This window comes from Portunus trituberculatus, chromosome 27 (genome assembly GCF_017591435.1).
Source record: "Portunus trituberculatus isolate SZX2019 chromosome 27, ASM1759143v1, whole genome shotgun sequence".
In the NCBI taxonomy this organism is placed as follows: Eukaryota; Metazoa; Arthropoda; class Malacostraca; order Decapoda; family Portunidae; genus Portunus; species Portunus trituberculatus.
The window spans coordinates 15,699,902-15,727,401 of record NC_059281.1 but is presented as its reverse complement, the minus strand read 5'-3'; the positions used below and the strand labels follow the sequence as shown (position 1 = coordinate 15,727,401).

Genomic DNA, 27,500 nt, shown 5'->3' with positions numbered 1-27,500 from the left:
CTGCCTGGAAAATATGGAGCCTGTCCGTTATTACTTTGTCGAGTCTTATTATTTTGTTTATTTTGGGACTTTTGGGGTCTCTCTCTCTCTCTCTCTCTCTCTCTCTCTCTCTCTCTCTCTCTCTCTCTCTCTCTCTCTCTCTCTCTCTCTCTCTCTCTCTCCTCCGAACTACCTCCGTGAAATATTGTGAGAGAATAATGGTCGATATTCCGTGAAGCACCGCGAGTAAAGCTTGGTGCACACTAGACACTTTTTTTGTGGTCAGTGGCCGCCACAAAAATGGTCAAAATAAACACACACATTTCTTAAGTATTGAGAGGAAAAGCTTACGATCATCACTGTATAGACCCAGAGGTGCATAGTGACCCTGCATCGCTTCAGCCCAAGAGAATGAGTTCATAGGTCAGTATTCAGAAACGCTTTGCTCTCTCACCACGACTCTTTTCCAAGGCCACAGAGATGATTAGCGGGGTTTTCAAGAGTGTTTCTCCAGTTAGTAATGCAGAAATCGTATCACTCTGCCTCTGTTCTCTCACCACGACTATTTTCAAGGCCACAAAGATGATTAGCGGGGTTTTCAAGAGTGTTTCTCCAGTTAGTAATGTAGAAATCTTATCACACCTTAAAAACTCTTGAAAATTTAAATAAAGCTTTTTGAAATAGCGAAGATGAAGCGCAGAAGTGTTTGGGAATACAAGACCGGGAGAATAATAGTTGTTGCCACACGCAGGGCAGCTCATAACACCGCTTAAGCAAGGTTATATTCGACAAGGCTGATGTTTAATGGCTGGCTAGGCGGCAATAACCCCAAAAACAAACAGTCTGCCGCCAACGATTATTACACGAGCCACCGCAGCAACCCACCAGTGTGCGGGTGCGAATGAGAACATCCCCAGGGCACCATCACCCATAACAAGCACCAGATCACCGGGGAAAAACCAGGACACAGACCATTCCTTGCCACCATGAGCGAGGTTGCCGCATCACCCACTCCATCCTGCCACCAAGAGTCACGAGTTAGCTGTACTGAAGATAAAAAAGGAAAAACTTCTACTGGTCTTCCATTTGGACTCACAAAGCAGGTTAACTCCTTCACTACAGAGATACGTTTTTACCTTGAGTTATGGGTGTGACTAGACGATTTTATTAACATTAGAGGATTACTGGCCAAAATCTTCACTATCTTAATCCCAGACATGAGTTTCTGGAGGTGTATAGAATCACCAAATAGTACGCAGAATGAATATGGAAATGCGTCTTGGTACTGAAGGGATTAATAAATATGGAAGACAGTGAGGGGAAAACAACACACCTGCGGGTCTCAGTGTCCAGATATGCATCAAGGAGTAAAGTAATATATTTCTTTGATGGCTGGAGCGGTTTATGGGCTTGTGATATAACGTCGGCGAGGAATACAAGGCTTCAGTACCTCTGCCATAAGAACACAAAATGAGGAAGGCTGCAAAGACGGCCAGACTCACACGTGGCAGTCCCTGTATGAGCAAAACTACTTAATTCCATCTATCATCCCCATCCATAAATGTATCTTCTTTTCAATTTCCCTGTTGACTGAGCACTAACAACATGATTACTGAGTCCGTTCCATTCATCAACCACTCTGTTAGATATCCAGATCTTTCCCACTTCCTTCCATCCAGAAACTGCCCGTGAAACAATCCAACTCACTGTCTTGAAGTTAATATCGAGCGAGTATTTTGTGTGTATTTTGGGTTGCGCCTCTTGTTTTGTTTAGTGCTAGCTTATATATTTTGTCTCTATTAAATCCTTCTTGTTTTGACGATTATGTCTTCAAACTCTCCAAGAACTTGATAACTTCTCATTGAACTTAAGAGGAAAGTTTTAAGACATTTATCCCTTCCTTCTGGCTAACTCTTGGACCTGCAAGGGGACTGGCACCTAAATGGACCTTTTTTTCCCGTTTTGTATTGCCGTTGGCCAGATAACCCCTTCTACATAGAAAATAAATATCTCCACATTGGAAATAAGAGGAAGGCACTCGAGCCACGCCGGGAGAGTAAAGACAACATTCATGGGTAAACTCTGGTAAACTGTGGAACTCCCTGCCTGCTTCTGTATTTCCATCTTCCTACGACTTGACCTTTTAAGAGAGGTGTCAAGACATTTGTCCCAGGCTTTTGACCGATTCTTTCGATCTTTTTTGGAGACTACAATTCCAGTGGGCCTTTTTTTCAATTTTTTTTTTTTTTTTTACCTTGGCAGTGCTCCCTCTTAGATTAAAAAAAAAAAAGAAATGGGTAAGAATGGTGAGGTGCGTGAGTCTTGAGGGATGAAGTGACGCGCCTCAACAGATGGCCTTGTCTCCCGCCACACATCGTCCATATACCGCCCTCAACCTGATACCTGCCGGGAGTCACGCAACGCCCTCACCGCTGCCCTGGGCGTGGTGGCTCCTGCTCCCGCCTGTACTGCTGCCCGTCCCCCGTCCACCACAGCACAGTACATCACAGCACAGCACAGGATAGCACAACACAGAACAGGACAGCACTACACAGCACATTATAGCACAGCGCAGGATAGGATAGGACAGCACAACACAGCACATCACAGCACAGGACAGCACAGTATAGCACAGAACAGCAAAGCATAGCACAGCAAAACAAAGCACAGCACAGCACAGCAAAGCACAGCACAGGATAGCACAGCACAACATAGCACAGGATACTACAACACAACACACCACAACACAACACAGCACAGCACAACACAACACAGCACAGCACAACACAACACAGCAAACCACAGCACAGCACAGCACAGCACAGCACAGCATCATCAGTGTAGATCAAGGTCCCGTGCTCACCATTCTTAATATTCGTGATAGTAAAAGTAATTATTCAGTAACAATTTAATTACATAACAAAAAATAGACAGGATATATTTCTTATTTACAATTAGAATTTAAATATCTCGAATAAAAAAAAAAGTTAACGTGTCTGCAATCAAATCACAGAGAGAGAGAGAGAGAGAGAGAGAGAGAGAGAGAGAGAGAGAGAGAGAGAGAGAGAGAGAGAGAGAGAGAGAGATGGATGAAAAATATGAGTTTTCCGTCAGTGAGAGCAATAAAGTCTGCCATAACAGCAATTACACTTTCGGAGATGAAATGACAATGTGATGTGCAGACCTGAAAGGGACACGGGGAGCGGCGAGCGGTGACAGTGGCCAGGCGAGTGTGGTGTTGCGGCCCGCCTGTCCACCTACCCACCTGCCCGCCTGTCCAGTTGTCACGGGGCGCAGGGAGACAGGACATGCTGATACTTACCTGCGCTCTTCACTTCCACACCGTCCACCATTTCCCTTGACAAGTATTAATTTCCACTTGGTCTGCACGCGTTTACTTGTTGCCTCGTAGAGAGAGAGAGAGAGAGAGAGAGAGAGAGAGAGAGAGAGAGAGAGAGAGAGAGAGACGCACTTCTGGCTCACAACTACATATACACACATTGACAAAGCAAGAGTGAGGTGAAGGTGGCCAGGTGAGGTGAGGTGTGTAGGTCGGGAAGCCTGGTCTTTGTAGTGGCGTTCTGTTATTTTTTTTTATTCTGTTCTGTTCATCAAGTTCCTCATTTGACTTTTTCTCTTCTTCCACGTTTCATGCACTGTTTCTTTCTCCTCTTGTCTCCTTAGACTGTCAAAAAATAAGTGTCCTGTGGGTGGCTTTTTTTATGCAAGAGAGGAAGCTGGCCAGGAGCAATTAAAGATATATTAAAAAAGGCCCACTTGATTGCCAGTTCCCTTAACCCTTCAGTACCATGACGCGTTTTCATATTCATTCCTCTTACTATTTGGTGATTTTATACAGCTTCAGAAACTTGTGTGGGGGTTAGAATAGTGAAGACTGTGGCCATTAAGCTTCTGACCTCTACAGACCCTTCCTAATGTCAATAAAATGGCCTAATCGTACACAAATCCTAACGTAAAAATCTGCCCCAGTATTGGAGAGGTTAAAGATCGTATGAGTTAGCCAAAATCCGGAACAAATGTCTTAAAAACTGATGGTGGCTAAGTGTAGATACAGTAATGAGACGACGTGGAAAGTACAGCAAGTCACGACCCACATTGCTGATCCATAATTCACGCAAATGACTCGCTAAAGGGTGACAAGTGTGGAAAATTGCTGAATACGAAGAAAGTGAAAAAAATTGAATGTGCAAAAATATGAAAATGGTTTGTTGCGCAATTTATGTTGGTGGAAAAAATAGCAAGTGTTTCCCTGATTTATTTATTTGTGCATGTATTGTTTTGCTTTCTGTTTAGAATTTAAATGTTTGGGTCATAAAATACCAAAAAAAAAAAAAAAAAGTGTTTAGCAGAGATCAGATCAAAAGGGGAGAGAGAGAGAGAGAGAGAGAGAGAGAGAGAGAGAGAGAGAGAGAGAGAGAGAGAGAGAGAGAGAGAGAGAAATTATACATAACTTATAAAACAATAAACACGCTTGGATTCATTCATAAAAAAAAATAGAGAACAAAAACACTAAATCTAACTAAAAATACACACACACACACACACACACACACACACACACACACACACACACACACACACACACACACACACACACACACACACGTATACAGTTGCCTCATGGGTCACTTTTATTACTACCACTTTTCAGCTTCAGTTTGTGTTGGCGAGTTGCAAAATGCTGACCCAAATGGAAGACAAAAAAGAGGGTGGATGTTGTAAAATGTTCATAAATTCGAGCGCGTCTGTTAATAGGATTGGCGCCGCGAAGCAAAAACGTGAAGATTGACTTGAATGCGACGCCTGAACTGAATGGATGGTACAGAATGGCTCGAATGAAACCAAATACAGATAAAAAAAAATGGAAAGAAAAAGAAATGCTGATACTAGTTTAAATGCATTACAGTTATCAAAGGCGAACATTAGAGAGATGACAAAAGGTTCCCATGTAATATCAGAGACAAGAAATGAAGAAAAATGACTCGAATGAGAGGAGATATAGATAGAATATAAAAGAAAAATGCTGATACTGATTGAAATACATTAAAATTATCAAAGGCGAACATTAGAGAGGTGACAAAAGGTTCCCATGTAATATCATTGACAAGAAATGAAGAAAAATGACTCGAATGAAAAAAGATATAGATATAAAAGAGAAAAAAAAAATGCTGATACTGATTAAGATACATCAAAATGATCAAAGACAGAGGTGACAAAAGGTTCCCAGGTAATACTGGACACAGGAAATGGAGAAAAATGGTTCGAATTAAATTAGATATAAAGAAAAAAGAAAAAAAAATGCTGATACTCATTAAGATACATTACATTTATCAAAGACTATCACTAGAAACACGACAAAAAAGTTGCCTTGTAATATTATAGACAAAAATGGAGAAAAGCCATGAATGAAATCAGATATAGATGAAAATAAGAGAAAAAATGTTCATACCAATTAAGATACATTAGAGTTATCAAAGGCGGTCATTAGAGAGACGACAAAAAAGTTTCCTGTAATATTATAGACTAGAAATTGAAAAAAAAACCCATGAATTGAATCAGATATAGGTAAAAATAAGATAAAAGTGTTCATACCAATTAAGATACAAAGGACAAAAAAGTTTCCATTTAATACTGTAGAAACGAAGTAAAAAGTGGATTTGTACCAATGACTAGAGAACGGAGTAGTAAAAGTTGACATGCCAATTAATATTTATGTGTGAGTTAGTTAAGGCGACCGTTGAAGCCACGGCAAAAAAATAAAGATAAAAAAAAAAAGAAAAAATAAAGATCCTGTGTCTGGGAAGTTGAAATAAAAAGCAGGATTTAGTATTGTGTGGTAATTAAGAGTAAAGGTTTTGTGGATTAATGATAGTGTGGCTGAGAGAGATAACAGATTTGAAGGCTGTGGTGCTCAGTGAAGTCTTGTTGAACTGCCATTAGAATCGTGGAAACTCTCTTCAAGATCTCAACAAAAGCAACTCGCTGAATTTTCTCTTGTAATGGTTAACCTCTACAATACCATGTCGCGTTTTCGTATTTATTCTGCTTACTATTTGGTGATTGTATACAGCTTCAGAAACTTATGTGGGAATTAGAATAGCAAAGACTCTGGCCATTAATCTTCTGACACCCGTATACCCTTCCTAATGTCAGTAAATCATCGAATCGTACCCAAAACTCATGGTAAAAATGCGTCTTAGTACTGAAGGGTTAAAAAAAAAGACAATTTTGTACATGATGCGTGGGAGATATTGACAAGTTTCAAGACATTTATCCCATTCTTTTGATTAGCTCTCCTGAACCTGCAAGGGGACTGGCAACTAAGTAGGCTTCTTTTTTTTTTTTTTTTTTTTGTTGCCCATAGCCAGCTTTCCCCTCTTACACACACAAAATAATAGAAAAATAAAAATAGCGGTGTCTCTTGTTGCCAGCACGACGGATGTGAATTTTGATATGCTCTTAATTAGCGGAGAATGTGTCTTGGTACTGAAGGGTTATAAAAAGACAATTTTGACATGATACGTGCGAGGTTTTGACAAGTTTTAAGCCATATATCCCATTCTTTTGGCTAGCTCTCTTGAACCTGTGAGGGGACTGACAACTAAGTGAGCCATTTTTTTTGTTATTTGTTTTTTGTTGTCTCTTGTTGCCAGCACGACGAATGGGAATTTTGATAAACATTTAATTAACGGAGAATGTGTAATGAAGTGTTTTGAGTCAAGTGGCTTACATAAATTAAAAGGCACAGCAGGAAAAATGTAATCACTCACGAGGTAAATATTAAAAAAAAAAAAAAAAAAAAAACGGGGATAGAAATAAATGCAACGCGATGTGATTATACTGAAAAATGTGGAAAGCAAGCAAATATATATATATATAAATAAATAAATAAATAAATAAACAAGTCAGAATTTAATGAATGAATACAAATATGAAAGCCAGTTTGCACACACACACACACACACACACACACACACACACACACACACACACACACACACACACACACACACACACACACACACACACACACACACACACACACACACACACACACACACATACACAGCTAAAATCGCGCGTGTACGTTCTGTAAATCTAAATAGAAATAAAATATAAATCCACTGAACGAACAGCAAACGCCACTAACGAACTAAAAGATGGAAAAGCAAAGCGATGAGAGATTTATGCCTTTTTCTTCTTCCTTTTCCATTTTTCCCGTTATTTTCCACTTTTCCACTTTTTCTCTTTACATTTTTCCTTTTTTTCTGTTTCTTTCTTTTTTTTTTTATGTTTGTTTGTTCGCTGTCGAAATTTTGCGTTCAAGTGAGTTATTGGCGAACACCACCACCACCACCACCACCACCATACACTGCTTCATTGGGCCACGTGAAGGAACGCCCGTGTGTGTGTGTGTGTGTGTGTGTGTGTGTGTGTGTGTGTGTTTATGTTATTTAAAACCTCAATTATTGGACAACAGTTTGGTTCACTCTTTTTAAAGTTCCGTTTTATTCATTTTGAGTTTTATCCTTAGATTTTGTTTTTTGACTATGTAAATCAGAAAACTGTGGTCAATAAACTGTCTATCTGTCTATCTATCTGTCTATCTACCTATGTATTTATCTCTATATATATGTCCTTAGAGTTTGTTTTATGACTGTAAATCTTAAAACTGTTGTCATTAAACTATCTGTCTGTCTATCTGCCTATCTATCTGTCTATCTATTTATTTATCTATCTGTCTATCTACCTATCCTTTTTTTTAAATAAATAAACTATCTATCTATCTATCTGTCTGTCTATCTATCTATCTATATATCTATGTATCTATCTATCTATCTATCTATCTATCTATCTATCTGTGTGTGTGTTGAGATCAGACGAGCTTTTAACAGGACTCTTCTCTTTTCTTGTTGTTTGGAAGGATAGTTGAATAAAAGTAATGATATAATGTTTCTTTGCCTTCTTTCTCTCTTGTGTGCGTTTTAAGTCCATTGGCAATCTTACACTATTGTCTGTGCTCCCTTTCTCACAGCGTTGCCAATATGCAGTTTTCCTTTGCATCACCATTCTCACCACAATTACCTGTTTTCATTCCTGTCATCACCATCGCCATCAACATCACCGGTTTTCCTTGGACATTTGTATCACTTTCTCCTTCCTTGCTGCTTCTAAAATTTGTTCCATTTGTCTCTTTTTTCTCCTTTTTCTTTTTCTTTTTCTTTTTTCTTCTTCTTCTTCTTCTTCTTCTTCTTCTTCTTCTTCTTCTTCTTCTTCTTCTTCTTCTTCTTCTTCTTCTTCTTCTTCTTCTTCTTATGTGTTTTCATATTTCTTTTCTTCCCCGTTTCTAAATTATACTTTCCTTCCAGATTTGATTTTTTTTTTATTCTTTTACATTCTGTCTTCTTTCTTCTCCAAATGTTGTCTTTTTTTTCTGGCATTTTTTTTCCTTTTAGCAAATTCTTCTTTCTTGAAAATGTTGTCCGCCTCTTCCTTTTAAAATCTGCACTCTTTGTCCTTCCAGATTTTGTTCTTTACTTTCTTCAAATTTCTGTCCTCCTCCCTCATTTCTTGTCCTTTTTTTCTTTCTACCTTATTCAGTTTTCCCTTCAAATTCAGTCTTTCCTCCTTTTTTTCTTCCAAATTATTCCTTCGTTGAATATTTTTCCTTTACACCTCTGCACTTGTCCTTCCCAATGTCTGTATTCCTTTCAAATAATATCCTATCAGGAGGTATTAATTTTCGTCTGCCTTCCTCCGCCACCGCTACCGCCACCGCCACCGCCTCCGCCTCCCTCCCTTCCTCGCGTCTCCAATACTTTACTCATTCATCTTAATAGTGCCGCGCGACGTCTTTGCCTACTCACTCACGAGTTTTTTCTCTCCCCAACAGCTGGATGGCTAGGTACGTGTGATATCTTTCTGCACCCTCTCCGTAAAGGTAAGGTACTGTGTGTGTGTGTGTGTGTGTGTGTGTGTGTGTGTGTGTGTGTGTGTGTGTGTGTGTGTGTGTGTGTGTGTGTGTGTGTGTGTGTGTGTGTGTGTGTGTGTGTGTTTCTCTCTCTCTCTCTTCTCTCTCTCTCTCTCTCTCTCTCTCTCTCTCTCTCTCTCTCTCTCTCTCTCTCTCTCTCTCTCTCTCTCTCTCTCCTCCAGTTCTCACGTTTATATGCAACACCTGTCCACCGCTAGCCAGGTGTGCGGGGGGAATAAAGTGCTACACACACACACACACACACACACACACACACACACACACACACACACACACACACACACACACACACACACACACACACACACACACACACACACGTTTTTTTTTATTATTTTTACAAGGGAGTCTACAGTAGATAGTCAAAGGTTACAAAAGAGAAGGTATATAATAAAAACAGCTTAATTGCCTCTCTCTCTCTCTCTCTCTCTCTCTCTCTCTCTCTCTCTCTCTCTCTCTCGCTCTCTCGCTCCTGGAACTGAATGGAAAAAAAAGGTTAGAGTGAAGTTGAAGGGGGAGCTAATGTAAATGTTCTCTGATTATCTAGTTTGTTTTTTGGGTTCAGTAGGAATAATGGTTTGCTTTCACTGTTTACCCTGCTTGTTTTAAATGTCTGCTTTGTTTGATGGGCAGAGATAAGTAGGTAAATAACAGAGAGAGAGAGAGAGAGAGAGAGAGAGAGAGAGAGAGAGAGAGAGAGAGAGTTTGGCATATTGAGTGACGTATTTATAGATAAAATGATTCTTAATTTATAGATTCAGTCAGTCAGTCAGTCAGTCAGTCAGTCAGTCAGTCTGCCAAGCCGTCATTCAATCACTTTGGAATAAACATGGAGAGAAAAGCTGTGCAGAGTTTGAATGCTTATACTGTGTTCGTGGTAGATGTTGTGTGACCTTGTAATTTACACACACACACACACACACACACACACACACACACACACACACACACACACACACACACACACACACACACACACACACACACACACACACACACACACACACGGCCCGGTAGCTCAGTGGTTAGAGCGCTGGCTTCACAAGCCAGAGGACTGGGGTTCGATTCCCCGGCCGGGTGGAGATATTTGGATGTGTCTCCTTTCACGTGTAGGTGCTGTTCACCTAGCAGTGACTAGGTACGGAATGTAAATCGAGGAGTTGTGACCTTGTTGTCCCGGTGTGTGGTGTGTGCCTGGTCTTAGGCCTATCCGAAGATCGGAAATAATGAGCTCTGAGCTCGTTCCGTAGGGTAACGTCTGGCTGTCTCGTCATAGACTGCAGCAGATCAAACAGTGAATTACACACACACACACACACACACATATTCACCTATACATACATATACATACTTACAAACATACACAGGCAAAAAGTAGATATCTAGACTGATAGATAAATAGATACTGAATTCAGATAGACATACCAATACTAGATGCATAAATAGACAGATAAATAGTCATTAATTTATTTTACACACAAAAAAAAAGCTGTCTGCCATAGTTCTAAGTGGAGGTGGTGGGTAAATCAATCGACAGGCAGATGGACACAGATAAGATCGTGGAAATATATGGCTGAAGTCGAATAACACTAATAAAAGAGAGGAAAAAGGCATGAAAGTTGAGGACAAAGAAACTAAAAGCAGAAGAAACCTCTACAATGTTGTGAGGGAGGAAGGGAAGGGGAAGACAGGGCAGGGGGCGGTCAGGACGCCTTCACGGAGCACACTGCGGGAAAAGTTGAGTCGTTGGAACGTGACTGGAGTTTGCATAATTCCAAATGGCATTCTTAGTACTTGCATTCCTGCAGTAACACCAGCTTCATGCGCCGGTGTTGTTCCGTCGTGCAATCTCATCATTCGCTGGGATAAAAGAAATGAAGCGAGTTTGATGACAACGTTGAAAGGGAATACTTTTTTTGAAATACGAACTTGTTTAGAATGGAAAAGTCTTTTGCTGCAAAGAAAAGAAAGAGGAATTTTTGTCCAAGAGTCGGGAAATAAAATAGTCTCAGAGGAGATTGGCGCGACCTTCCCGAGGATCTGGGAAGGTAACAACAAAGGCTGCTTGAGGGGAAAATATGCACTTGAAAAGGAATGTTTTCTGGCCGCCTGCCTGTTCTCAAGTGAGTGCCGACGCCCCGGCAACCCGGCAGCCCTCAGCCCCACCACCTGACTGCGGCTTGTGCTTCTGTTCCCTCAGCCCTGCTCCTCAGCCGCCAAGCTCCTGTGTAAGCATCGTATGTCCTAATCTCTTCAGTTGCAAGACGTGTTTTCATATTCATTCTGGTTACTATTTGGCATTTTATACAACTTCAGAAACATATGCTGGGATTATGATAGTAAAAACTCAGGCCATTAATATTTTGACTTCCACAGACCCTTCATAATACAAATAAAATCGTCTTATTATATCCAGTAATCAAGGTAGAAATGTGTCTCAGTAGTGAAGGGGATAAACATGAAGACAAAGGAAACCCTAAAGGAAAGTCCTCTCAGAGCATTACACAAACAGAATACTCGGAGGAAGACTGGACTGTGGTGTGCCCGCCAGCTCACAGCCCTCGCTCCAGCAGGAAGGAGGCTTGGACGGCTTAAGTAACACATCCTGACGCTCTCTTAGCAGGCCGCGATGCCAAACTTCCTTGTTCTGCCATCAAAGAAAACGAGCACAAAGTGGCTCTGCCTCAGGACACATCAGGACTCGCATCTAGGAGCCCCCTGCCCCCCTCCACCACCCACACCCCCCTCGCCTCGCTCCTTGTTCCCAGCGCCGCGTTTAGACTTTATTGCTTGAGTCACTGTGCTGGGCTGGCTGTGGGGAAATGTGAGTTGTTCAAGAGCTCTGAGTTTTACAAGAAGTTTTATTTAGACATTTACTGTTTGTCTGAAAAGCAACTCAGGTCACTACCCCGCGTCTTCTTCAGCCCCGCCCTGTCTTTGCCTCTCGCGGGGCGGCTGGGCTGGTGGGAGGTAAGAAGTTAATTCAGGACTCATAGATTTCACCAGGAGTGTTATCTTGACATTTACGGCTTGTCTAGACAGCTATTCTCGCCCGTTATTCCGCCCTCCCTCATCTCAACGCCACTCAGCCGCCGAGAAAGACCAACAAGCGGGTGTCATTAGGGTTGCCTCCGCCGTGATGCGTCTGCCTGGCCTCCACATTTACACAAACGAGTCAGGCGTTGAGGGGAGGTGACGTGAGAAGCTCAGCGCACCCCCGCCGCTCCTCAGGTAGATGGCCATTGCTCTTCAGGTGATGAGATACCTTCGCCTCTTATTTCCCGAGAAATTTTCATCAGCTGGGTAAACCTTCTCAAGTTTTCTTTCAGTATTCTTTTCTTCTTTACCGTCCTTTGATTCTTCTTAGTTTCACTTGTCTTCATTTTTACGGGAGCGAAGATTAATGCGAGGAAGTGTAATGGCTAAAAATGAAGAGTAATCTAAGAGAGGGAAAGTGAGGAGGAGGAGGAGGAGATGAGGCGGTGTGCGAACAAGGAGCAAGTGAAGAGTGTATAAAGAGAAGCGGAGAATTACAGGGAAGGCGAGGAGTGGAGGGAAGGAATGAGGCAGGAAAGAGCAGATTGAAGTGACGCCTCAAGTCCTGTGCAAATGAGATGTGAGGACGAAGGCGATACCGAGGCGAGGCAGAGGAGGAGGAGGAGGAGGAGGCGAGGACGGATACGTGACAGCAGCAGCAGGAAAGAAAAGAGGAAGAGGAGGAGAAGGAGGAGGAGGATGAGGAGGAGGAGGAAGGTTAGAGAGACAATAGAAGCAATAGAAGAAGGGACATGAAAGTCAGGTTCATAATTGCCTTGCTAAGTGAGTAAAATTTGGCGCTAACGGCCTTCCCTTCAGGTGGACGACTTCGGGGAGAGACGTAATTTAATTCTCACTCTCTTGCCTCGGTGGGTGATGTGGAAGTGGAGCAAGTGGAGCCTGAATGCCCTCATCCACCTCTAGACATCCACACCACACTATCATTGTCGAGGCTGCTGTCTATACTCATTCCTTTCCTCCCTTTTGTCCTCCTTCTCATCCTCGTAGGGGAAATATGGGCGTGAATGGGTGTGAGAGGATGGAAGATTGTGTGGCGCTGTGGGTGGTACGTTGGGGGTGAAGGGGAGGGTGATGGACTCGTATCTGTGGCAGTGTGGCTGGGGTGACGGGCTGGATCTGGTGCGTGGCAAACATTGATGAATATAGAATGAATGACAAGATGTGTAAATATTCAACGTTTCCTTGGCGTTGTGTTGAGTGAGTGTTGCGTGGTGTGTGTTGCGTGGTGTGTTGAGTGAGTATTGCGTGGTGTGTTGCGTGGTGTATGTTACATAGTGTGTTGCGGTGAGGGAGGGAGGAAAGAAGGGAGGGCAGATGGGAAGGAAGGCCTGCCAGGAATGGAGTTTGTGTCCTCGCAAGACGCTCGGCAGTGCTCGGGTCTCCTTGTCGCCACGCCCGCCGCCCGCCGCCCTCCTGGAACTGACGGGGCAGAGATGCGATCTTCCTGACGCGGCTTTTAGGATCCTCGCGTCGGACACATTTCACGCTGGCTTCAACACGCCGGGCGCCACGGTGGCCCGCGACGCCACTCAAGTGTGTGCTGGACGTGCGGCTCAGCGGTGGAGGTGTGCATTCTGAAAGGCTTTGCTCCCTCACCATCACTGCTTTCCAAAGGCTCCAGTTGAAGATAACCAAGTTTTTAAAGATATTTTTATGGTTCTGGTGATGGATTAGCAGGATTTCAAGTTCATTGTAAGGAGGAACTGTCATGGAAACCAGGCTAGTTGTCTCTGTGGCCTTGGAAAATTGTAGTGAGAGAGCAAGGCGTTTCTGAATATGGCAACATTGCTCGGTCACGGCAACATTTCCTGGGGCACCTGCTGTCCCTTCATTGTTTGTTCCTTTGACGGATACAATCTTACCACCACCACCACCACCACCACCACTACCACCACCTTCGTACACAAGTATATTATTTTCTCAAGGACACTTACGCAGTAGCTTCTCCGTCCCTGCAACACACTCGGCTGGGTTTCTTTGAGCTCGTTTTTCAAGGGCCCCGACCTGCCTCACTCCTCAAGCTCTCCCCAGTCTGCCGCGCGCCTGCCTCACGTGATCGTTCCAGCGGCGGCGAGCGAATCATCATCGTGTCCACTCGTGGGCGTGCTGGCGGTGGCAGGTGGTCGGCGGCGGCTGAAGCCGTCCCTTCAGGCGAGTAATGGGACAACCTCCTCTGTTTCCCGCCCGCCGCTTCATTTACCCCGAACAGCGACGGAGGGAAGTGAAGAGGAGAGGAGAGGAGGGAAGTGAGGAGGAAAAGAGAGGAGAGAGAGAGAGAGGCTTGGTAAAGAAAAGCAAGGGAATGGAAAGGAAGAAAAATGGATAGACGGGAAAGGAGGGAGAAGAAAGGGAGTATCGTTGCTGCACTCACTCACTCACTCACTTACTCACTCACTCAACTCACTCACTCATTCACCCACTCACTCACTCACTCACTCACTCACTCACTCACTTAAAGATCCTGATGACGTTCCTTTAACTTCGAAATGTTGGCGCTGTTAAAACTTCGCACATTTTCTTTTTTTTTTTTTTTTTTTCATTTTGTATTTTTTTGTGTGTGAGTTGATGCGTGTGTGTGTTTTCCTTTCATGATTTTTTTCCTTTGTTTTTCTCCCGTCCATCTTTCATTTTATTTTTTGGTTTGTACGTGAATGATGATGATGATGATGATGATGATATTGTTGTTGTTGATGGTAGTGGTGATGGTGGTAGTAGTGGTGGTGGTAGTGGTGGTGACAACGAAGAGACACTCGGCTGAACACCATAGTTTCCTCACCACCACCACCACCACCACGAATAAAAGAAAATAAGAAAATACTCCCCACAGCATTAAAAACGTAAACACACACACACACACACACACACACACACACACACACACACACACACACACACACACACCTGGGGAACGTTAATAGACCAGAAGTAATGGCGGTGGCGATGGTGGTGGTGGTGGTGGTGGTGGTGGTGGTTGCGGCGGTGGTAGCGGCAAAGGAGAGACTGGTGTTGATAATGAATGAAATAGTGGGGAAAATGTTGGTGGTAATGGTGGTGGGCTCGTTTTGATGGCAGTGGTGGTGGTGAGTGTGGCTGCGGTGCGGGTTGTGGTGGTGGTGGTGGTGGTAGTCAGTACAATAAGTATATTTCACTCTGTTCACTCACACAAGTTATTCATATTTTTCTACACTTCTTTATACAATGTGGAAATGTATGGATAAAAAGGAGGTATTTTTTTTAGTGTACCTTCTATTCTTTTTATCATCCTTATACAGTAGAAACAACAACAGATTATTAGTTTCTTTTTTTTTCTATCATTTTACAGTTTTAATCCTTTTCTCTCAAAGCTGCTTATATTCCTTCGTGTCGAGCAAAAAAGTTCTCTTCGTCTATATTCAGAAAAGCCTTCCCCTCTCACTGCGACAACTTTTCAAGGCCACAGAGACAACTGGCCGGGTTTTCAGGACAATTTCTCCTTTTTAATAAACTAGAAATCTTCCCAGTCTATCACCAGAACCATGAAAAGGTCCGCGTTCAGACTCATTACTCTCTCACCATGACTATTTTCTAAGGTGACAGAATCGATCAACCGGGTTTTCAAGAGTGTTTCGCCTATCACTAAAACAAGTAGTGTTAATCTCTCACTAGAACAGTAGGAACATCTTTAAAAACCCGTGTGCCTACTAGTGAAGTATGTGAAGAATAGTGAGGTGAGGTGCAGAAATGTGTAAGACTATGGCTCAGAACTCTTAAAAACACGAGTATCTTCAACTGGAGCCTTTGGAAAGCAGTGATGGTGAAAGAGCAAAGCGTTTCAGAATACGGGCCACAGTCTGTATCAGGTTCATAGTCAGTCTTGCAACTTTCGTCTCTTTCTCGTTTTCCCCTTCTCCATTTCTAGTCTGGCTCGTTTCGCCTCAACCTTCTCGAGTTTTGCCTTTCTCTTGCTTCCCGTTTCTCCAGCTTGGCCAGGCATCGTTTCTTTCAAGATGCTGCTGCTGCTGCTGCTATTCCTCCTTCCCCACCAGTCTGGCGCATCTTGCCTCCTCCTCCTCCTCCTCCTCCTCCTCCTCCTGCTGCTGCTGTCGCTCCAGTGTGTCTTCCTGATCCACTCTCTCTCTCTTGTTGGTGCTTCATTTTCTCTCCTATCTTTTTTCCCACTCCCAGTCTTTCTCCATCTTCTTTTATTCACTTTATCTTCCCCCCCTTCTTCCTCCCACCACTTGTGTATTTTCCTCTTCTTTGTATGCACACTTTCTTGAATAAACTTCGATAAACTTAAATACACACGCCTTTTGGAGAAAAACACTCTAATCTGGTCTAAGGCTGGGCTTCTCACTGTGGACCCCGGCAACAGGCGATGACTACCTGGGTCAGTATTCAAACGCTTTGCTCTCTCACCATGACTGTTTTCCAAGGCCACAGAGATGATTAGCGGAGTTTTCAAGAGTGTTTCTCCAGTTAATAATGTAGAAATCTTGTCACTGCCTGTAGAAATGTAAAAAACTTATTAAAAACGCTCTTCTCTCTCATCGCGACTATTTTCCAAGGCCACAGAGATGATTAGTGAGGGTTTCAAGAGTGTTTCTTTAGTTAATAATGTAGAAATCTTGTCAATCTGTGCCTAGAACCATACAAACACCTTTAAAAACTCGTGTAAACTTAAATAAAGCCTGTTGAAAGAGTGGAGGTGAAGTGCAAAAGTGTTTGAGAATACGAGCCCAGATCCTTCAGTGGGGTTTGATTGCTGCCCAGTACACACACACTACAGTATCCCTCACCATGCCAGACACTCACCAGATTGTCAATGTATAAAGATCCTTAAAGAACTACGAGCAAAGAAGCAAGTAATAAGAGTAGTAAGGGGACCACACGCCGAAATGTTATCCCCTCCTTTATTTATATTATTTCACTATTTTCTTCCCCTCTGACTCTCCTCTCACCCGCCTTTCTATCTCCATAAAACAAACAAACTTTCTGGAAACTTGCCCATTCTCTGCCTTTTCAACGGAGTGACGACTTGAGCCCCACCAACCATCACCCGCTAGTTTTCATTTCCTGCCCCTCTTAGACTCTCGACTCGGTGCTCAAGAGGAAGATTCTTAAGCGTCTCTCTACTCGTAACCTTTTTCGCTGCCAATAGGAACTTCGTAATTGAACTTTTTTTTGCTCGCTACTGAATCATAATGTAATCTTTGTTATTTGCTTTGAATATTAGATCCTTTTGTACTGGGACGCATTTTTACCTTGAGTTTTGGATGTGATTAGACGATTTTATTGACATTAGGAACGGTCTATGGAGATCAGAAGAGTAATGGCCAGAGTCTTCACTATTTTAATCTCCACATTAATTTTTTGAAGGTGTATAAAGTCACCAAATAAGAAGCTGAATGAATATGAAAACGCGTCATGGTGCTGAAAGGGTTAAGCTTCCCTCTGTTCTCAACCTTCTCTCTCGCCACCAATATGGAATCAAGAACTTAACTTGTTGCTCTCTAATGAATAATAATGTAATGTTTAAAGGTTCTAATAAATGTCTTAATAAAATCCGACGTATTTTCTTAGTGGTGGGTGTCAGTCCATTGTGCTCCTTTCCAAACAGCTCATCCTTCCAGAGGTAACCATTGTGATATTCTTTTTCTTTACCTGTCTATCCTGTCTCTCTCTGTCTCTTTGTCCTCCAACTGTCCATCTGTCCGCCTGTCTGTCTGTCTGTCTTTTTCTATTAGGTCAAAGTTATGTGCTTGTCTTTTATCAGTCTCTTTACCTGTCTATCCTGTCTCTCCCTGTCTCTTTGTCCTCCAACGGGTCCGCTACTTACTCACCTGTCTATCTATCCGTCTGCTGTCTACCTGTCTGCCTGTATGTCTGTCTTTTTCTGTTAGGTCAAAGTTATCTGCTTGTCTTTCATCAGAGTTTTTTTTCTTCGTTATGTTATTTTGCGTCATTCTTCATTCTCCTTGTTGTCAATCTGTCACTGTGTCTGCCTTTCATCCTTTCATTCTTTCTGTCTTGTTGTGTTCTTTTTTATATCTTCCTATCGTCTCCCAACTTAACTCTCTCTCTCTCTCTCTCTCTCTCTCTCTCTCTCTCTCTCTCTCTCTCTCTCTCTCTCTCTCTCTCTCTCTCTCTCTCTCTCTCTCTCTCTCTCTCTCTCTCTCTCTCTCTCTCTCTCTCTCTCTCTCTCTCTCTCTTTGTCTTTATTTTTCTTGTGAGTGTCTTTGCTTCCATCCACACACCCACTGAGAGAGAGAGAGAGAGAGAGAGAGAGAGAGAGAGAGAGAGAGAGATGGATTTTCTCTTTCATCCATCGATTGTGTCTCGCCAAGAAATCCTTCCACCATTGTTCTCTTTTTCTCTGCTATTCTTCCTTTTCTCATTATCCCTTCCTCTTCTTCTTCTCCCTCCTCCTCCCTCCCTCCCTCCCTCCCTCCCTCCCTCCCTCCCTCCTCCTCCTCTTCCCACAGCCATTCTTCTCCACTACATAAGCTCTCAAACCACCACAAAACATTCTCTCTCTCTCTCTCTCTCTCTCTCTCTCTCTCTCTCTCTCTCTCTCTCTCTCTCTCTCTCTCTCTCTCTCTCTCTCTCTCTCTCTCTCTCTCTCTCTCTCTCTCTCTCTCTCTCTCTCTCTCTCTCTCTCTCTCTCTCTCTCTCTGTTGGTGTTTTGTAATACTCTACTAATTACTCACACAAGCAGGTGTTCCCCAAGGTGTGTGTCTCATGTCATTGTTATTTGCTGTTTGTTAGTGAAAGAAAATGGAAGGAGAAGAAAAATCAGTGTCCTTGATGAATGAGGAAAGAAAGAAAATGTTTGTGAAAGGGAATGGGAGGAAGAGAAAGCTGTGCACTGACTCTCCTGGCTTGGTGGGACAGACATCTTGCATTAATCCTTCAGCTCAGTGTTCATTCCTTCCCTCCCTCTCCATTTAATTAAACCTCGCAGAATTCTTCCTACTTTCCAGAAATGATGAATATTCGACATCGAGAAGTAAAGGTTGTAGATAACTTCCTTCCAGCATATCTATGTGTCCTATATTTGTAATAGAAACAGTTTAATCCCGTCAGTACTGGGACACATTTTTACCTTGAGATTTGTGTACGATTAGACCATTTCATTGATATCAGGAAGGGTCTATGGAGGTCAGAAGATTAATGGCCACAATCTTCTCTATTTTAACCTCTTTAAGTACTGAAACACATTTTTATATTGAGATTTGTGTACGAATAGACCATTTCATTAACATTATAAAGGGTCTAAGGAGGTCAGAAGATTAATAGATACATTCTTCACTATTTTAATCCCCCCTTATAAGTTTCTGAAGCTGTATAAAATCACCAAATAGTAAGCAGAATGAATATAGAAACGCGTCATGGTACGGAAGGGGTTAACCGTTTCAGTACCATGACGCGTTTTCATATTCATTCTGCTTACTATTTGATGATTTTGTACAGCTCCAGAAACTCATGTGGGGATTAAGATAGTGAAGACTCTGGCTATTAATCTTCTGACCTCCATAGATCCTTCCTTAATCTAAATAAAACCATCCAATCATACCCAAAACTCGTGGTGAAAAATGCGTCCCACTACTGAAGGGATTAAAAGGTTAAAAAAAAAAAAAACGTGATTTCAGTAACAAAATATTAAAAGCAGAGTCTTCGTTTGTTTCCTCTTTGTCCGAGTCACGAGTGGGGCAGGAGGACCAATAACGCTTGTCACGTGACGCCCACTGAGGAGAAAGAAAAGAAACGAAAGGAAAGGAAAGAAAAAAAAGCCAAGCGGAATGTGAAAGAAAACAAAAATCTTGCTGCAATTCGTAAAAAACACTCACACACAGACAAGCAACATCCGCTATAGTTTCTGAAGCTGTATAAAATCGGCAAATAGTAACTAGAATAAATATGTAAACGTGTCAGAGCGTAATAATTACATACCACCACCACCAACAGTTATAAGACAAAAGGAAATAGTAATGACAATAACACCTAATAAATAGTAAAGGTATAGGGAGTTCTAGAATGAGTGTGGGGTAATAAGGACTAATAACCACGATCTAATTCAACACAAGACGGAATGTTGCTTGCCAGGGCGTAGACATCCAGCAGCTGTGGCAGGCGGTGGTTGCGTGAGCTGCTTACCACTGGCGGGCTATCACCTCTAATGGAGCGAGTGGCTTGTGTGGTGTGCTGTATGTAAATCTCTCTCTCTCTCTCTCTCTCTCTCTCTCTCTCTCTCTCTCTCTCTCTCTCTCTCTCTCTCTCTCTCTCTCTCTCTCTCTCTCTCTCTCTCTCTCTCTCTCTCGTTAGCAGCAGCAGCAGCAGCAGCAGGAGGGCGAGCACCGTGGCCACGAACCAGATTGATTTGTTGTCATGCAAATCAAACGTTCAGAACCTCACGTCCATTCCTGTCCAGCCAATAGATTCCTACGCGTGTCCTTACGATCCTACATGTCCCAGGCCACGCTCACTGGTCACACACACACACACACACACACACACACACACACACACACACACACACACACACACACACACACACACACACACACACACACACGAGGACAAGGAGGATGTGGAGAAAGCACAACACACAGGCGAAGAAGACAAAGGCAGTGAGCAGAAGTCTTCGTTGTGTTTGTACTGCTTTGATATCCCTGGTTATTCTTCTTCTCTGTTCCTTCGTCTGTGTGTGTTTTTTTTTATATAAGAGGGGAAAGGTGGACAAGGGCATCGTGAAACAGAAAAGAAGGCCCACTTAGTTGACAGTCTTCTTGCAGGTTCGAGAGAGTTAGCCAAAGAAAGGGATTAAGTGTCGTGAAATCTTAATCTCAAATGAAGTCAAGTATAGAGAGACAAGATGAAATAGTTGAAGAAAAAGACAGACATTCTAGGAAGATAAAAGATATACTCTTGACATACATAGAAAATACACTCTAGGAAATAAAAGATACACTCTGGCATACATAAACAGAGAAATACAGTACTTGTTTTAATATCCTTGTTTTTCTCCTCCTTTTGTGTCTGTAGAGAGAAAAAATAGTTGAAGAAAGCACTCTAAAGAAAGATAACAAAAAAGACACACTCCAACATACATAAACACACATTGCTTGATCTGATATCCTTTGTTCTCTGTTAGATTAGGTTAGGTTAGGTAAAGTCAGGTTAGGTTAGGTTAGGTAAGGTTAGGTTAGGTTAGGTTAGGTTAGGTTAGGTTAGATTAGGTAAAGTTTAGGTTAGGTTAGGTTAGGTTAGATTAGGTAAAGTTTAGGTTAGGTTAGATTAGATTAGGTTAGGTTAGATTAGGTTAGATTAGGTCAAGTTAGGTTAGGTCAAGTTAGCTGTAAAGAGAAAATTAAAAGAAAAAAGCACTCTAAAGGAAGATAACATGAAAGACACACTGCAACATACATAAACACACAGAGGGACACAGTACAGGGTCTGATATCCCTTGTTCCCTCTCTTCATTTGTGTTTGTATAGAAAAACAAGATAAAAGATAGAAAAAAAAACGAGAGAGATAAAATATAACATCAAAATACTCTAACTTACATAAACACAAATAGGGTACAGTGATAGAAGGAGGGACAGTGGACAGTGAAGGGGATGGAAGATATACAATGGAGAGGGATACATGTGAGGGAAGGAGGACAGGAGGGAGGGTGGACAGGATACAGTGGAAAGGGACACATGAGGGGAGGGGGAGAGGATGGGGGTGGACAGCTGCATGGTGGGCGAGGGTGAGGGGAGCAGTGGACAGCAGTGTCGTGTTCCAGCAGTGCCAGGGCGAAGGAGGAGTTTGAGGGCTGCTGTCAGGAGTGGAACAGGACCATTGGAGTGGCCGGAAATTGGTGGAAACGTAGCCCGAGTCTTTGATGAGAGAGAGAGAGAGAGAGAGAGAGAGAGAGAGAGAGAGAGGTTGTATTCTGCACCCTACTTAAAAGTTATAAATATTAATTGAAACTAGAATAAACTAGTGTAGGAATCCAGCACACACACACACACACACACACACACACACACACACACACACACACACACACACACACACACACACACACACACACACACACACACACACACACACACACACACTTCCGTCTTTCCTCTCAATGCAGTGTGTACATACGTTACTGTTACCAGGGAAGGGTATTGACAGTTGTGTGTGCCTGAGAGAGAGAGAGAGAGAGAGAGAGAGAGAGAGAGAGAGAGAGAGATTTTGTGGCTTTCGTCTTGTCTCCCCCGAATATTTTACTTCTCGCGTTAACAGCCTCCGAGATAAATAGAGATGAGACTCCTGCTTCATTCCGCCCGTGTTGAGATGAGGGGAGATAAAACACACCTGCCACACCTGCTCTACTGAGGGGAGGTGTGAGGGTTCTGCTCATTACCCCGGGACTGAGTGTGTTAGAGTGGTGTGACGAGATAAGTGGTGGTGTTCAGTGTGTTCTTTAACGTACATCTTGTCATTGGTAAGATTAGGTACAGTACAGTTTAGTGTTGCTACGTGGTTACCATCTACTGCTACTGCTACTGCTACTGCTACTACTACTACTACTACTATAACAACAAAAACAACTACAACTACAACAACTACTACTACTACTACTACTACTACTACTACTACTACTACTACTACTACTACTACTACTACTACTACTACTACTACTACTACTACTGATTTTCCCCCGCAGATGTTGGCAGTTTCAATAAAGCAACAGTCAGCAGTGAACATAATACTTACAAATTGTGGTAATGTGTCAAGGAGATAAGTGATTATGAAGCAAGACAAGATGAATTATTGTTTTCATTTTCTTCTCTCCCTTCATTGCAGGTGATGTGAGATGACTGATTGGTTACCTGTATAGTGGGTGAAGTTTTGATATGTTCCCTGCTATTAATTTGACTTCTAATGCAACGTGTCCATTTCTTGTCATTCCTCTGTCTGTATAGTGCCGTGGCTTGATTGTCTGTCTGTGTGTCTGTCAGTCATAAAGAACATAAAAGAGGGAAGCTGCAAGAGGCTGTCAGGCTTACACGTGGCAGTCTGTGTATGAGCAAAGCTACTTAATTCTATCTATCATCCCCATCCATAAAGTTATCTAATCTTCTGCTTGTCATTCTGTCTGTCTGTTCGTCTGTCTCACGTACGAAGCTATCACGAACGAACACGCGATGACCACCAACTCGTACTAAAAATGTCTACAATGAAGGATATTCTACTTTTGTCAAACATTTAAGAGGGAGATTTCAAGGCATTTATCCTTTTATTTCGGCTGACCCTTTGACCTACAAGGAAACTGGCTAATAAGTGGGCCTTTTCTTATATTTTTGTTTCCCTTAGCCAGTTTCCCTCCTACCTAAAAAAGAATTGATAGCAAAACACAATACCACAGTTCCCCTCCTGTCCTGTCCCTCCTGCTCACAAGTCACACCTGTTTTTATGGCCAGCGTTGCCTTTGTTATCTTCCCTCGTGGCATTTTATTGTAGCCATGAGAAATTTGGCCATTTTTCCCTGCTATTGACGATCATCTATCCTGGTGGTGAGGTGTGTGTTTCTGTCAACCCGCAACACACTCCAGCAGGTGCCCCAAGAAACTCCCGCCAGCCACACCAGCAGTTCCGAAAACGTTTTGCTTTTTCACTGCGACTGTTCTCCAAGGCCACGAAAATTATGAAAACGTTTTGCTTAGTCACTATGATTGTTTTCCAAGGCCACGAAAATTATGAAAACGTTTTGCTTTATCATTACGACTGTTTTTGAAGGCCATAGAAATAACAAGCCGGGTTCTGAAGAATGTTTCTCCTATTAATAATACAGAGATCTTGTTAAACTGTCACTGCAACTGTATAAACATCCTTAGAATCCCATGTAACGTATTAAAAAGGCATGATGTTGCTCTCTCATCACGAATGTTTATGAATAGCCAGATTCTCAAGCGTGTTTATGCTGTTAATAATGCAGAATTCATGTTAATCTGTCCATAGAACCGTAAAAAAACACACTTAATCCCTCTAGTACCATGATGTGTTTCCATATTCAGTCTACTTATTGTTTGGCGATTTTATACAGCTTCAGAAACTCATAGGGGGATTAAACTAGTGAAGACTCTGGCCATTAATCCTCTTACTTCCATAATGTAAATGAAATGATCTAATGGTATCCAAAAAATCATGGTAAAAATGCGTCCCACTACTGAAGGGGTTAAAAGCATGTGAAACTTTAACTGGAGCTTCTTGAGAGTAGTAGAGATGCTGGAAGAAGTGTTTCAGAATATGCTCCTTGGACACACACACACACACACACACACACACACACACACCACCACTTCCAGTTCTTGCCCAGGCTTTCATTATTGGCACTACAAGCACTCTCTCTATCATTCTCCAAGATTCCATTACCTCCCATTCTCTCTCTATCGCTCTCATTTACCACTCCACTCCCCGCTGCATTCTCCACCGCCTCCTCTTTCTTCTTCCTCTTCGTCTTTTCCTCTTCCTTATTCTCCTCTTTGTTCTTATTCTTCTTCTTGGCTTCCACCTTTTCTTCCTCTTCCTCTTCTCGTTTTCTTCCTTCATTCACCTCGCTTTTCTTCTTTTTATACTCCTCTTATCTACTCCTCCTTTTCCTCCTTCACTCCCTCTTCCTTCACCTCCTTTTCTTCTTTCTTTCTTTTTCTTTCTTTCATTTATTGATTTATTCTTTATTTGTTTCTTTCTTTCCTCTCTCTCCACCTCTTTTCACCTTTACTCTCCTCCTCTCTCTTCTCTTGGTCTCATATCCTCCTTCTTCACCGGGATTGGAAGTCGATGGCGGGTGATCACGTTAGCAACAGACTTTCCAAATTCATAGCCGATCCACTCCTTGCTCGGGCTGTAAACTGCTAACCACAACGTGAAAACAATACACTGCATCATGTGTCACTGACGGAACCACGCGGGCAACACGGCACGCGATCCTTCCAGTGCCCGCGTCAATGTAATGTGTTTCCTTCCATGGCTGAGAAAAGGAAAGAAGTAAGGAGTCTTCGTGAACAGAAGGATGAATGGTTCCCTCAAGGCTCCCTGCGGCGTCCACTGAAGTCAGAGAAGTCGTCACCGGAAAATATGGGAATTAGAGAACGTTGAGGCTGAATGATTGAATTGACGACTGAATGGGAAAGGTTCGCCTGGCACACTGGCTCTGGCACTATTTGTTGGCTTTCCGGAGAGACAAACACGAGGGTCTAGTAAGAGTAAGTTGGCTCGCTTACCCAGAACATCCTGAAGGGAGTTATTTTTCAATGCATGAGAACTCAAAAGTAAACTAGGGTAATGTCGGCCCGTAAATTGACCCAATTGGATTCCAGGCCCATGAATAGTGCGCTGTCATCCTGAATGGAGGTTTTGGTTCAGCCCCGCCGGCTCGCCACACCGCATTCGTGCTCCTATGGGCACATTATGCGGCCTTTTATCCTCTGTAGATGCCGCCTGTATACTTGCCTCAATAAACATGTAAAGCCACCTGTCCCCTATCCCCTTCCCCGCCCCATCCCCGTCCCGCCCCTTCCTGCCCCGCCTCGTCTTAAAATGGAGTCTGGTCTCAAGGGACGCGAAGTACTAGAGGAATATTTACATAAGTGTTGTATCAATACGTGAAGTGAACCAGCCAGCCAGCCAGCCAACAAGCCAGCTAGCCAGATAGCCAGCCAGCCAGCCAACAAGCCAGTCACCCAGCCAGCCAGACAACCAGCCAGCCAGCCAGCCATCCAGATAGCCAACCAGCCAGTTAGCTAGCCAGCCAGCCAGCCAGCTAGCCAGTCAGCCAGCCAATCAGCCAGCCAGCCAGCCAGCCAGCCAGATAGCCAGCGAGTTGGTCAGCCAGTCAACCAACCAGCCAGCCAGTCAGCCAGCCATCCAGCCAGCCAGCCAGCCATCCAGCCAGCCAGTCAGCCAGCTCCTCGGGTCACGGGGGAGGCAATACACAAGTGGTGCATGTGGTGGCCGGAGCAAGACGAGGCGATTGTTCCCGCTGACCAGGACAAGAAACAGTGACACAGCGCTGCCGCCAGTGTTGAGTGCTGCCTTGGGGAATGTCTAAAGAAAGGGCAGTGGCGTTTGTTGATGTCAGTAACACAATATAACATGACCACGGGAAGAAGTGATCACGGTTTGATTAACTCCATGAATTTGTTCCTCAGTATTTGATGAAAACTGGTAAACAAGACATTTTATAATTCTTTTTTTTCAGCTAAATGTCAGATCTCCAAGAGAACTGGCAACTTAATGAGCCCTTTATTTTATTTTATTTTTTTCGTCTTATGGTACATTTGGCCAGCTTTCCCCTCGTACATAAAAAGACAGCCAGCCACACAACACACACGCACCTCCAATGCAGAAAGATGTACAAACAATCCCTCACTAACAAGCTACACTCACCGCCGACCGCCACCAGTTTACTCATGTCCGGGGATGAGCCGCCATTGTGCACCAGTAAAAGACATGCTGGTGAATGGTGAAGTCTCGCGGTGGATCCCTGTAACAGTAACGCAGTCCACCGCTTGTTATTTCACTGGTAAGCTGATGAAAACATGCTGGCCGCCGCACTGACTTCACCTCAGCTCACCTCACAGTGCTTATTGACCAGCGGAGGCAAGCACTTAATAGAACAGACACAATGGAATAAACATCACTATTAACCATTATTGACCAAGTATTGTGACCTAACATCATAGACCATACAGCATTATCATGAACCAGGCATTACCTACTACACCAAAAGACTCATTTAATTAAGAGAACGTTCCACCATTATGAGCCGAACACTACAAAGAAAGGCTGGAGCGTCCCTCTGCGTTCACTGGGAAATATTAGCTGGAGTCACGGCGCGCGATGAAAACAGTTTTAATAAATTTTGCAGCATCAGTCACGCGGAGTCTTTGATCGCAATAAATAAAGAGATGACGAGAAGCTGTTGTGTGCTAATTAAAGGCAAGTGTTCTAATATTTCTAGGCTGCAATTTGTGTCTATATTTTCAGGTGCTGGAGTCACTGGCCTTAGAAATCATTGTAGCATATAGGAGAGAACTGTGGGAAGCATAGAGTGATTTGAAAAGCCTAACGATGTTCACCAAGGACGTCATCATTGTCATCACCATCATCATCATCATTTTGTCATCACCATCACCATCACCATCATCATTGTCATCATCTTTCTATAGAACTTGACACAAACCAAAATTTCATGATTGATTAGACAGTGCTTTATGTATCTCAATTCCCAACACTATCTCTCTTCTCTAGACACCACATCCTGCTGACACACACACACACACACACACACACACACACACACACACACACACACACACACACACACACACACACACACACACACTCACACTCATTCTCTCTCTCTCTCTCTCTCTCTCTCTCTCTCTCTCTCTCTCTCTCTCTCTCTCTCTCTCTCTCTCTCTCT

The 27,500-nt window shown here is 43.0% G+C and overlaps 1 protein-coding gene across 5 annotated transcripts in view; it reads left to right on the top strand.

The window, feature by feature from the left end:
* LOC123509785 (dipeptidase 1-like) overlaps window positions 1–27,500 on the top strand; it is a 216,360-nt gene that overhangs the window by 115,902 nt on the left and 72,958 nt on the right. For all 5 annotated transcript variants that reach the window (XR_006676283.1, XM_045264327.1, XM_045264328.1 and 2 more), the window contains one exon: window positions 8,894–8,905. Coding sequence is in view for 4 of the 5 variants with exons in the window: in XM_045264327.1 (XP_045120262.1) it covers window positions 8,894–8,905 (12 nt within the window). In the remaining variant the exon portion in view is untranslated. The remainder of the gene's footprint in view (window positions 1–8,893; window positions 8,906–27,500) is intronic.